The 13713-nt window shown below is 41.5% G+C and overlaps 1 protein-coding gene across 1 annotated transcript in view; it reads right to left on the bottom strand.

Annotated features, from left to right (window-relative positions):
* Positions 1-235: 235 nt before the first annotated feature.
* LOC137522301 (urokinase plasminogen activator surface receptor-like) overlaps positions 236-13713 on the bottom strand; it is a 42587-nt gene continuing 29109 nt past the window's right edge. The window contains exons 5-8 of the mRNA XM_068242333.1: positions 11965-12111; positions 8473-8613; positions 2999-3115; positions 236-438 (exon numbers count right to left, since the gene is read on the bottom strand). Of these exons, the coding sequence (XP_068098434.1) occupies positions 236-438; positions 2999-3115; positions 8473-8613; positions 11965-12111 (608 nt within the window). The remainder of the gene's footprint in view (positions 439-2998; positions 3116-8472; positions 8614-11964; positions 12112-13713) is intronic.

The following is a 13713-nucleotide window of genomic DNA, read 5'->3' on the forward strand; positions in this document are numbered from 1 at the left end:
CTGACTACGACCATCCCTGAGTGGCTGGATCACAGACCTGAAACAAGCATGCAGCTAATCCAGTCTGACGTCAGTCAGAGCATCTGATCTGCATGCTTGTTGAGGGGCTATGGCTGAAAGTATTAGAGACACAGGATCAGCAGGAGAGTCAGGTAACTGGTATTATTCTAAAAGGAAATATCCATATCCTTCTCAGTTTAGGTGCCCTTTAAGCTGTACTTTGACGATTGATGATTTAATCCTTAGCGTTGTTTGGTCGGAGGTCAGGGTAGAGATACTTGCCTAATGGTTCTCCAGGGTAGCAGTTATTGGTTGTGCAGCAGCTGGTGTTCATATTGACTGTTAGCTGCTGGTTACTCAGATATCTAGGCTGGTTGCACACCGATGGTTGCCCACATCCTCTCACCAGTGTCCACGATGTTATTCCCAGCTCAATAACTAAGTACGTTTTAAGGTAAACAAATGAGACAAAACAAATCTTATTCAATCATTGTCATCATTAAATTCTTCATATTCATCATCATCATCATCATCATCATATTCTACCAGGGCTTTTTTAACCACCCTGGCTGTATGAAAAGCCCACTAGAGGGCGCTCCCGATGCATACTTCTGATCGCCCACGGCGATCAGAAGTAACAAGAAAGGCCGCGATGAGCTTGTGGCGGATCGCCGCGCTGCGGCGGTGATCAGGTAGCACACGCGGCTGGCAAAGTGCCGGCTTTGTGTGCACGTTTTTACTTGAAGAAAATCAGCCCAGCAGGGCCTGAGTGACACTGTCCGGCGGTAATGGACGAGCTGAGCTCGTCCATACCGCTAAGGAGGTTAAAGCAATTTTTCATGATTATAATTTCATATTAAACCGTCTAGTTTTTTTCTGCAACTAAACTATACTTATGCAAGATGCAACTAAAACGCAAACCCTCATCCAATGCCCCTAAAACATTGCAGCACCATGCTCTGTGGTCTACCAATGAAGTAGATAGTTGACACATTTGCAGTAAATCCAGAACTCATCCATTCCATTTGACTCTTCAAATTCTCATCTCATTTCCAGCTCTCTGCTCGATCCAGCTTCTCTGCTCATGACCACCCCCCTCCTCTGCTCACCTCCACCCCTCCTCTTCTTACGTCCACCTCTCTTCTCATTACCTAGAAACTGCTCATCTCTGTCCCTCCACTGGAGGTCAAGCAAAGTACAGTTCAAGCTTGTGGCTCTTACTTACAAAGGGCTCCCCAGTCTGGCTTTCCCCTGTACATTACTACACTTCCAACCAATACTCAACCAATGCTTAATTACTTTAAGACCACCTCACGCCAATGGGCGTGACCGCAGCAGCAGTCCCAGGACCGCCTTATTGGCATCAGGTCCTGGAGCCGGCTACTGAAGGAGATTGCGCGCAGGGTGCGCGCGCATCTCCTTCTCGGGGGGCGGAGCTCTGCCCCCTCTTCAGTCTCCGAGCAGCTATCGCCGCTCGGGAGACTGTTAGACGGCGTGATCGCTGTTTATTTACACAGTACAGCGCTGTGATCGGCAGCAGCGCTGAACTGAGGACAGCCATGTGACACGGCTGTCCCCCTGGGGGACAAGAGAGCGATCGGCTCTCATAGGTAGAAGCCTATGACAGCCAATCGCGTGATTGGTTGGCTCGGGGGAGGGAGGGGATTTCTAAGAAAAAACAAAACAAAACACAGAAACAGTAAAAAAAATTACAAAAACATGAACATAAATATTTATAAAAAATAAATAAACACAAGAGGGGCAATCAGACCCCTCCAACAGAGAGCTCTGTTGGTGGGGAGAAAGGGGGGGGGGATCATTTGTGTGCTGTTTTTTTCCACAATAACCAGTGATTTCAATGAGAACACATGGGTTGTGTGGGAAAGTAGTGCAGGTTGTATTTTTTTAATGCTATTCGGGAACACAGCGTTACCATATACTATAATTACATGCGTTTTTGGTATGCAAAACACTGCAGTTTTTCTCAAGTGTGACCCCTGCCTGAGCACAGGGCAGATCATAAGTTCAATAGTTCAAAATGTAACTGTATGGGAGTTGAATAAACATGCAAAACTATAAAAGAAGACCATGGGAATCCAGAAAAAATCCTTTTTAGGAGTAAAAGAACAGAGCAGCAAAACGATAAAAGGAAGCTAAATGAGCTTAAAAACCAAATTCTTGGTAAATAGAGGAGGTAGTGGTGGACTTACCTCCTCCAAGTAGACACACAACGACTGTAGTAAAGACAGTCAATATATTTTATTTATGAACTCAAAATATGCAACGCGTTTCGCAGGTTTGATCCCGCTTCATCAGGCAATAACGGAGCAATAGCATATGTGGTCAGTAGAAGAGCCAGGCACCTCTGTCCAGGCTCCTCTGTCCACCTGGCTCTTCTACTGACCACATATGCTATTGCTACGTTGTTATTGCCTGATGAAGCGGGATCAAACATGCAAAACGCGTTGCATATTTGGAGTTTATAAATAAAATATATTGACTGTGTTTACTACAGTCGTTGTGTGTCTACTTGGAGGAGGTAAGTCCACCACTACCTCCTCTATTTACCAAGAATTTGGTTTTTAAGCTCATTTAGCTTCCTTTTATCCTTTTGGCGCCTCTGTTCTCCTGCATAACATTGAGTCCACCCTGGGTGGAGGGTTGAACCCCCCTTTTCTCATCTACAGAGAGTGACTTCTTATTCATGAGTGGGGTCAGGAATATCTCCCCACCTACTTTTACAGTGGTTGCCTAATGGTAACCCTGGTTTGTGAGTATTCATATTTACTCTATCTAGTAACCATTTACCAGTACATATTACACTATTGGGGCTCTTGGTGTTCCTTGTTTTTAGGAGTAAGACTGTAGATACACTTATTTATCTCATGACTTTATTTACACTTTAGATTCTCTTTAAAGGTACGCAGAAGGCAACAGTATATATCGTTCATTACTGTAAAGCATAACATTGCAAACACTATGCACGGCATGCACCTACTTTGTGTTTGGGTGTAAGTAGATATGCAGACATCGGCAGTACTGGGGCATGTGATGGAGGGTCCGGAGCACAGAGCCTGGGAATCAGCACTGCAACTGATACAGTTCAGCCGAGTAGCTGGGAACCAAAGAAAAGACAGAAAATATGCTTTAGTCTCAAATATTACTGTAATCTGCTGCTTTCATGGAGTAAACAATACTGACCCGGTCCTGTACTCACGCAGAATGGCACTAGTCTAGTTCAGGAGACCCAGCAGGAAACCTCAGCTCTCCAATCACAGCACCCTCTACAGCACAAAGGATTGTGATTGGCCGAGTAGTGTGGGCTTAGTTTGCCACAACCTATTGGAAACCTAGCAGTTCAAGACAGAGCTGTCCACTCAATCACATTAAGAGAATATCCTTAAAGTGATGATCATTAAAGTAAACCTCCAGACTAAAAATCTACTCAGCTACACTGAAAAGGCTGGGTGTTTCTTTAACAGTTTCAAAGCATCAGAACTTTATTTTTCTTATCCAAGACTCATTTTTGGCTGCACAAAAGCTAAGCTCCACCCCATCAAAGAAAACTGCCCAGGCATGTTTCCCCTGATACTGTGCAAAGCATGATGGCATTTTGATGGGTCCTCAGGACTAGACTTTTACAGCAAAACTATGTACAATAAGAAAAAAGATAAATAAAAACTTTTAAATCTCAATTGACTATCTGAGGCCGCTCATCTCTTTGATTAGGGCTCAACACCTTGTTGGTGCCCTTGATAATATTACATACAAGCGTGTGTGTTTATGGGTGTGTTTGTGTGCATGAGGGCGAGTGAGTGTGCAAACTGCATACTATGCTATGATTTTTCATCTTCCATATGACAAAATGCCCATCAACAAGGGAAACAATGAGAAAGTCTTAAAAAATTGTCAATATTACCTACTAAATCCTGTAAGTAAAATGTCAGCAATCTTTATTGATGTTTTACTATGACCTAACTTAACCCTACTCCCACACAGAATGCTCCCTTTACAGATACCTAAACCTTAAAGGATACCCGAGGTGACACATGACATCATGAGATAGACATGTGTATGTACAGTGCCTAGCACACAAATAACTTTGCTGTGTTACTTGTTTTCTTTCTTTGCCTGAAAGAGTTAAATATCAGGTATGTAAGTGGCTGACTCAGTCAAGACTCAGACAGGAAGTGACTACAGCGCGACCCTCACTGATGAGAAATTCCAACTACAGAACAATTTCCTAGCATAAAATGGCTTCTGAGAGCAGGAAAGAGATAAAAAGGGTCAATAGTTCATAGATTTTAGCTCTGGCATACTTCAATGAATGTGTCATTGAGCAAAAACAATAAAACAGTTAAAAGTTAAAAAGTACATTTCAACATGAAATAAAACCGTGGAATAGCTTAAAAAGTAATTTTTAGGGCAAGGAAGACAGATACAATTACTTATTTCATTAGTTTAATTTTCCCTTCAGGTGTCCTTTAAACCCGGAAGGGCCTGGCAGATCGCTCACCTTCCTTCAGTCTCTATACACCAATCTAATAACATACTCTTCATCGATACACCAAGCCCCACGTGAACGGGACACCAGTGCGCCTACCCAAATACGGTTGCCCCGCAGGACTTCAATGTGCAAGGTATAGAGGCTGAGGCCAGGAAGACAAGAGTGCTGTCAGAGGCCACTAAGCTAGACAAATGTGGCTGGGCAACATCAGACAATAGTGTGCGGTGCACTTGTGGAGGAGACAACACAGATCACAGCAGGAGTAGCAGACTAGAGACAAGACAAGACAAATAACATTTATATTGCGCTTTTCTCCTTGCGGACTCAAAGCGCCAGAGCAGAGCAGCAGCCACTAGGGCGCGCTCTATTGGCAGTAGCAGTGTAAGGGAGACTTGCCAAAGGTCTCCTACTGAATTAGTGTTGGCTTACTGAACAGGCAGAGCCGAGATTCGAACCCTGGTCTCCTGTGTCAGAGGCAGAGCCCTTAACCATTACACCATCAGCCAACTGCTGATGACAGGGAGCAAGATTGCTTAGAGCGACCACAGCTCTGAGCTTCTGATAACCACCACAATAAACAAGACACAATGGTTGCCCAGAGCGACCGCAGCACTGAGCATGTGTTATCCACCACACTGAACAAGACAAGGACAGACAAACAGACAGAAATGAAGGAATGTTTGTCAATCTAATCGCTACCGCAGCGATGCCAAACATCCACACAGGAACAAAGAAGACAGAATGAGAAGGAGCGTAACTAATCACAACCGCTGCTATAGTCCCATCCACAGGATCAGCTAGCCAATCACTACCGCGGTGATGGCTGCTTCCAGGCTAGCAGGGCTTTAAGGACTTTGCTATTAACCCAAGCAGGAACAGCAACCATCCACAGGGAAACATGACAAGGCAAATTCCAAATGAGACACAAGACTCAGCAAACAGCTATGTCAAAGCGGAACAATATGACGGGCAAAGTGTCCATGAAGTAGGAGACTTTTATATGGACGTCACCCAATGAGAGCAGGCATGCAAATTCCAACACAGCTGAATGGTAACCACTCAATCCTGTGTTAGGCCTGCTGCACACCGCAAACGTGGCTCCTGCAGCACTTTTGCGGTTTGCAGAAGCTTTTCTGCCTCAATGTAAAGTATAGGAAAAGCTCAAACTGCTCTGAAAAATGCTAGATCAGAGCGGTCTTCCAGGAGTTTTTGTAACAGTAGCTGTTCAGTAACAGCTTTTATAGTAACAATATTTGTAATCTGCTACACAAAAACGCTCCAAAAAATGCTAGGCATGTTTAGAAAACCTCTCTAAAATGCTCTGAAATCTGCTGCATAAACCTTTAGCGTTTTGAGGATCTGCTAGAGGTTTTGGTGTGCACTGGGCCTTACTCTGATTGGAGACTGCAGGCTGATTGCAGATGGGAAAGACTTATTACAAATGCATGCAATATTATGCAGAAACATACATGTAGGGAATTCATCGCTGTCTGGCTGCAACAAGTCATGGGTGGATTCATAACAGCATCCTGAGCTGCTCTGAACCGCAGAGTGATTGCAGATGACAATGACACTTATTGCGAATGCAACCAAAACTATGCAACTGAATGCAAGCAGAGGAATTAAAACTGCCTGGCAACCGACAGGACATACTACAGGAGAGATCCAGACAAACCCACCCTCTGCCAATGCCTAACTCATAAACCCCTCCCCCCATGCAAAGCCACAATTAGTGGCCTTACATGGTAATGTGGGTGCCCAGGGGCTTCCACCATGTGATTTTTGTATCAAAACTTCTTATTGCCATTGTATGAATTTCCATAGGATTATCGTATTGAGACTCCCTATTGGCTTATGAATTTCCCAATGTTTTTCATATTGTGAGTTCCATTATATGTTTTTTTGATATTGAGAATAGGGGCGCTCCTTTGGATTCCACAAAAATTAAAGTTCCGCATTTCTGATCGGAAATCTGCATGTTCGATTGGAACTCGGAAAACTGAAATTGGATTTCTGCAAGTCAACATGGAAGTATTTGGCCAGAGAATGCAAAAAATGAAAAAAAAAAAAAAAAACCTCTAAAATCGGATTTCTGCAGAAATACTACCTTACTACACTTCTGTAATTTTAGCCCAATCACAGAGCTCAGAAGCATTGGACCAATCAGAGAAGGCAGCGTCAACTCGGACGAATTTAGCCAATCAAAGAATGCAAAAAATGACAAAAAAAGATTCAGAATCCAGAAAACAGAAGTCAGAACTAAATCAGAAATCCACGGAATTTGTAATCGCCATTGGCGGAAATTGGCATTTCCAACCATTCCGTATTGAGACTTCCTATTGCCGTAATATAAATATTATTTAGTATTTATACAGTGCTGACATTTTCCACACCACTTTACAGGGAACTTAAAGGGGCACTATAGCGAAAAATTGTAAAATTTAAAATATGTGCAAACATATACAAATAAAAATTACATTTTTTGCAGAGAAAAATGAGCCATAAATTACTTTTCTCCTATGTTGCTGTCACTTACAGCAGGTAGTAGAAATCTGACAGAAGCGACAGGTTTTGGACTAGTCCATCTCTTCATAGGGGATTCTCAGGGATTTGTTTATTTTCAAAAGCACTTAGCGAATGGCAGTTGCTCTGTCTAACTGCCAAAAAACTGTGTAGTGAGCAGGGAAGCTGCCAGCATCATTGTTTAAATCCTTTTTAGGGAATATCTTTATAAAGAATAAAAGCCTTGCTGAGAATCCCCTATAAAGAGATGGACTAGTCCAAATTCTGTTGCTTCTGTCAGATTTCTACTACATACTGTAAGTGACAATAACATAGGAGAAAAGTAACTTATGGCTCATTTTACTCTGGAAAAAAGTCCTTATTTGTTTTGTTTGCACATATTTTAAATTTTACAATTTTTCGCCAATGCCCCTTTAATCTTGTCACTAGCTGTCCCTCAGAGAAGATCAAAATCTAATCCGTACCATAGTCATGTCCATCATAGTCTAGGAGGAAACCCATGCAGACTTGGGTAGAGCATACAAACTTCATGCAGATAGTGCCCTGGCTGGGTGCCTTAGTGGGTAGCACTCTCACCCTGCAGCACTGGGTCATCGGTTCAAATCTATGATTTTCATTTTGAGATTTCCACTGTATGATTTTTGTATTGAGACTTCATATTGCTGTTAAATATTGTGAGCCCTTTGGTGCCGCAAGAGCCGCTAATAACATTGTACTGTATGCTGCTCCCTTTTCAACCCATTGGTGTATGCACCCTTTTTACCTGCTTCTATTTATATGAGTTGAAGGCAGAAGACAGCTTAATTGGATGAGGGAGAGGAAATTCCAAAAAGTTGGGGGAAGCCCTAGAGAAGTCTTGGAGCAAAGCATGGGGAAATAGAAGGTGGCATTTAGGGGTGTGTTTGTGTTTAAAGAGAACCTGTACTGAGTAAAAATATTTAAAATGAACACATGAGGTAACTTCAATATTACATAGTTATCTGTTATCTTGTCATCAGTTCCTTTCAGAAGCTCACCATTTTCTTCTGACAACAATCCCTTCCAGTTCTGACAATATTTTGTCAGATCTGAAATATGTCAGTTGCTGTCAGTAAAATATCCGTTGCTGTCAGTTATAGCTGAGAGGAAAACTGATGTACCAGGTAATGTCCATGTTTCCCTATGGCTCAAGTGGGCGATGTTGCAGTTTAACTGTGTGCTGACCAGAAAGCTGTTATGGGTAATGGCCATTTTCAAAATGGAGGACGGAAAGTTTCCTTGATCACAGTGAACAAATAGGACGCGGGACAGGAGAAAGACACTGAGGAGTAGACTACATGGAAGGGAAGTATGACTTGTGTATGCTTATTTTGACTTTTAATTTTCAGTTCAGGTTTTCTTTAAGTTAGAAACCACTATGAACCACTAACACAAACAGACAGTTATATTTTTTGTAGACTTACTAGGAATGGAGATTGTGGCATTCAGGCATGTGATATTGATAGAAAACTGCCCATTAACGATGGTTGACACAATCCCGCTATTGTGGTCACAAACGTTTTCTGTGGCACATCCTTCCATTAGCAAGTATGGTCCTGAGGTCACTGAAAAAAAGAATACACAACAGATAAATATAGACAAGCTACTGTATAGTTATTTTTATCTCATCTTGTCCTTGTCTTATTTATGTAAAATAATTCATACACTAGAAATATTTATAATAATTCATATATTTATTTAGGAATCTGATTTCCTTGATACAGACATGCTTTACTGGTTACTTACAAAGTGTAAGCCCTTGTTCACACTACAAGAGCTTTTTTTAAGTGCTTTGTGATGTTAAAAGCTCTTGCTAATGTAATGCTATGTGTGTTTTCTCACTGGAGCAATGGGTAACAGTAAAAAAGGGCGCAGGAGGCTAGTGGACAAATCGGGCGCCGCCATTCACTCCCATAATAACTATCGTTTACCTGGCCCCCGAACGGGAAAAAAGGGCGCCTGAGAATAATAACGTTTTCCAAGGGCGCCCAAAGATTCTTAATGTTTTATAACTGCTTGTGATGATTTACGTTTCCTATTTCAATAAAACATTATTTTAAATGTTATCCCTTACTGTTTGTAAAACATTATTATTCACAAAATAAAGCGCTCAGTACGTAACGTAAATTGTAATATATTTTATCCCTTACTGTTTCTTAAACATTATTCTACACGCAATACAGTGATCACTAAGGAGGGTCTTAGGTTTAGGCACCACCAGGGGGGTCTTAGGTTTAGGCACCATCAGGGGAGTCTTAGGTTTAGGCACCATCAGGGGAGTCTTAGGTTTAGGCACCATCAGGGGGGTCCTAGGTTTAGGCACTATCAGGGGAGTCTTAGGTTTAGGCACCACCAGGGGGGGTCTTAGGGTTAGGCACCACCAGGGGGGTCTTAGGTTTAGGCACCACCAGGGGGGTCTTAGGGTTAGGCACCACCAGGGGGGTCTTAGGTTTAGGCACCACCAGGGGGGTCTTAGGTTTAGGCACCACCAGGGGGGTCTTAGGTTTAGCCACCAATACGGGGGTCTAGGGGTTAGGGGTAGGTACAGGGAGGGTTACTTACTAATTTTTTTAAAACGTTATTATACATTTCACTTTTTAAACGGAAGATTAACGTTTTCACATTTGCCGATTTCATGAACATTATTTAATGATTTATAACTTTATAAAAATGAATATTTAAACGAAATATAGTGCATTATATTTTTAAACGTTATCCATGTTTATCGTTTAAAACCCCGCGCCCTTTTTTCCCAGCACCCCTTTTTAACGTACGCGGAGCTATGTAATCCCCCATTGCATTGCAATAGCAAGAGCTTTTCAAAATCCCTAGCGCTTAAAAAGCTCTTGTAGTGTGAGCAGTGTGAGCAAACCCTATATGTCTGTTTAGTACTATGCAATAGGGAAGTGCAAATGGATTTAGTGAAATTCTAATTTCTGATTTTCTCTTAAAGGATACCCGAGGTGGCATGTGACATGATGAGATAGACGTGTATGTACAGTGCCAAGCACACAAATAACTATGCTGTGTTCCTTTTTTTCTTTCTCTGCCTGAAAGAGTTAAATATCAGGTATGTAAGTGGCTGACTCAGTCCTGACACAGACAGGAAGTGACTGCAGTGTGACCCTCACTGATAAGAAATTCCCACTGTAAAACACTTTCCTAGCAGAAAATGGCTTCTGAGAGTAGGAAAGAGATAATTTATTATAATGCTGCAGAAGTTAACGTCTATTAGACACCTCCTAAGTGGTAATCTTTAACTCTGTTGACAATAAATGCAGCCAAAAACCCACAGAAAGCTTTCACCATGCTCAACGTGAGCCCGCAAAAAGATCCATACAACATACCTTATTTCATTACAGCCAAATTGGGTCCACACTTTTACTCACTAAACCTTGTGTTTTTGGACACAGGTGAGTGATTTCTCTTTTTTACTAATTTTAATAAATGGCTTTTTGTCACGGCTCCTTCATGAAGAACATTGCTACTAAAATTCTCTGAACTGTATTCAAAGTTGAATGACTTGCTTGTGATTGATCCTATTAATCATGAACATCCATCATTGAAGCTTTCAATAGTTCCTACTAGGGATGCTCACCGCATTCCACGGAATTTAGTTTTCCGCAATTCCGGCTGGAATTTGTTGGTTCCATTCCGTCGCATCGGAATGGAATTGCTATAGCGCTATAGCGGAAATTCCGCGGCACGATTCGTAATTCCAGCGGAATGCAGATTTTTGTAAGGACAGGGGCAGCAAGAGACAGAAGGGGAGACCCCGACATTATGCGACAGGATCAGCAGTTCGTTTTCATTGGCTTCTGAACTCCTGATTACTGTGAGCCAGGCAGTGTGATCAGGAAGAACTAAACTGAAAAAAGGCTGTTTCCAAGTAATTAAGTTTGTGCAAAAAAAAAAAAAAGTTTGATTTTTTTTCTTTAATGATCAGTCTGCGAGCTTTGAAGTCCAAGTTTATAAAAGGCTTTAAGAAACAGAAGTAAATACTTTGTATTTCTTGAAATGTGCCCATTTATTCTTATTAATCATAAAACCAGTACCTACACAAAATACAAACTGCAAGCATAAAACTATTTTCTGTAACTTTGAGGCCAGTTTTACACCAGGCCATAGCATTGCAGTGCGATATTCCATCGCATCGCAACACCAAAAACTACACTCATATGACCCTGTAGCAGAGTGCGCCAACAGGGTCATATGCATAGCGCTGCACACCCTTTGCCATCCGTCGCCACCCCTCACCCAGTGATGTAGTCTCTGCTGGACAGGAAGTACATCACTGGGATTTCCGGGTTACCCATCATATTTGCATCATGCGCACCGCACCACCTTCAACAAACTAAAAATGTCTGCATCTCCCATTGACTTTCATGCATTTTGTCGCCACAGAGGTCCAATGGTAATGCGTTGTTGGACTTTGCGGTGAGTCGGCAGCCGATCGGGAACTTCCAGGGCAACGCAATGGGTTAAGTGCACCTCATAGCCTTTCATTGCTGTTGCGTTACACAGCAGGCAGAAAGGGTAACGCGATGTAATGAAACCAGCGTAGGGGCCTGAAGGTCGAGCACCAAGGCTAAGGGCTCTTTCACATCTGAGCCTGTTTTTTGCGGTTTAACGCAAAGTTAATACTTTGCATTAACCAAGGTAAAATGAAAGTCCATAGACTTTAAATTTACCTTTCACAGCCAATGCTACGTTTTGGTGCTTTGTGGTTCAACGCACTTGGGAGCTTTTAATTGTTGGGAGCCGGTGTTTTCCCGTCGGGTGAATTAATAACTACCGCTGCTGATTGCGTCACACCGCAACATCCCGACGACATGCCGCAGGGCATATAAACGCGTGCAGGAGATGTGAAAGAAGCCTAATCAGCTACTGTATTCATGAAACAAATGGAGGAATACCTGAAGCATTTATTATCATGGAGAATGAAGCACACACGTTCTCAGTCCCCGTACACTGAGTTGTCACATCGGAAGGACATCTGAAGTTTGTAAAGCTGACGCATGCAGGACACGACAGACCATTAGTTACTGTAGAAATAGCGGCCACTGCAAAGGAAACACACAAAAGCCAGTCACTTAAAGCAATGCAAAATGCTATTGAAAATGCAATGTTATGTTTGCAAATTCACACATAATGATGAGCTCAAATTTTTGCATAGTAAGAATTCTGCAGCACAATTTGCAATTACGATGCAAAATGATAATGCAATTATGCAAATGCAAAATTTCAAACTATTGCTAAAATTGTACACGTAATTAGAATGCATCATTTCATATTGACTTGTAATTTTGTAAAATATTTATGTACAGTATGTGAAAATGTTTTTTTCTCCTGCCCATCAACTTCAGTGCATTTGGTGAACATTTATTTTTAAATGCATGACCATAAATTTTTACGTACATACTGATCTTCAAAAATTTGCTCAAAATACATTGGTGAACTCCACAAATGTAATTTCGAATAACTTTCAAACATTACACAAAAATGAAGATTGCCCATTAAAACATAGTTACGGTCAAGATCATAAATAATTGTGAAAATTTGTGACAGCAAAATTATCCATTGCGATCAGCACTAATACATTTTCATCCTTAGTATAAAACTTTTTTTTTATATGATTAAGATCTGTTCTTAATTTGAATGAAGATCATTTGCTATGAGACATTGGCCTCAATTCTGGTAGCTATGTGAGGTAAATATTTTTCTGTAGGTAAAATACCTCATGAGGTATCTTCCTCTTTTTTTAGCAACTAGCTGATGACCCGGCGTTGCCCGGGTATGTATTTGGCTGGTGTTGGCTTCATCCACTTTTCCTAACCTTAACAAACAATTACTCAATGACCAAGTTTGTGAGCTTTGGCTTCAATAATTTGTATATTCCCATAGAAATAAAACAAATCAGATAGACTGTTTGTGGCTTAGCCCCTCTCAAGCATTTGAACCCCAGTCAACCAATGACCAACTGTATCAGGTTTGAGATATCTGCTATTAACAGTGTAAAAATGGCAGCAATTTAAATATTCCCCTTGAAAATCAACAACTGAATTTTGATTGGCTATTATAGACTCCACCCACTTCCCTGAATATTAATTAGTCACCTAGTGATCATCTGGGCAAAGTTTGAGAACCCTGCCATTAACAGTGTAAGAATGGCTGCAGTTTATGGTTTCCCACTAAAACATTTTTTGGGGCCCCGCCCACTTTTTTGTAACCTCAATGACCAATTGTGTGAGCTTTGGGGTCCTTGATATCAATAATTTGTATTTTCCCAGTGAAATGAAACAAATCTGATTGGCTGTGGCTCTGCCCCCTTTTCTGAATTTGAACCCTAGTGACCCAATGACCAACTTTACCAGGTTTGAGTATTGTGCCATTAACAGTGCAAGAATGGCAGCAATTTCAATATTCCCCTTGAAAATCAACAGGTGAATTTTGATTAGCTTTTTTAGGCTCAACCCACTTTTCTGAATATTAATCCCAGTCATCCAGTGACCAACTGTGCAAAGTAAGAGAATGCTGCCATTAACAGTGAAGAAGGGCTGCAGTTTACATTTTTCCAGGGAAATCTGTTTTTGACTCCACCAATTTTTTGTAATCTTGACACACAATGACCAAGTTTTGGGCTTTCGGGTTCCTGGCACCAAAAT

Source organism: Hyperolius riggenbachi, chromosome 6 (assembly GCF_040937935.1).
Source record: "Hyperolius riggenbachi isolate aHypRig1 chromosome 6, aHypRig1.pri, whole genome shotgun sequence".
NCBI lineage: Eukaryota > Metazoa > Chordata > Amphibia > Anura > Hyperoliidae > Hyperolius > Hyperolius riggenbachi.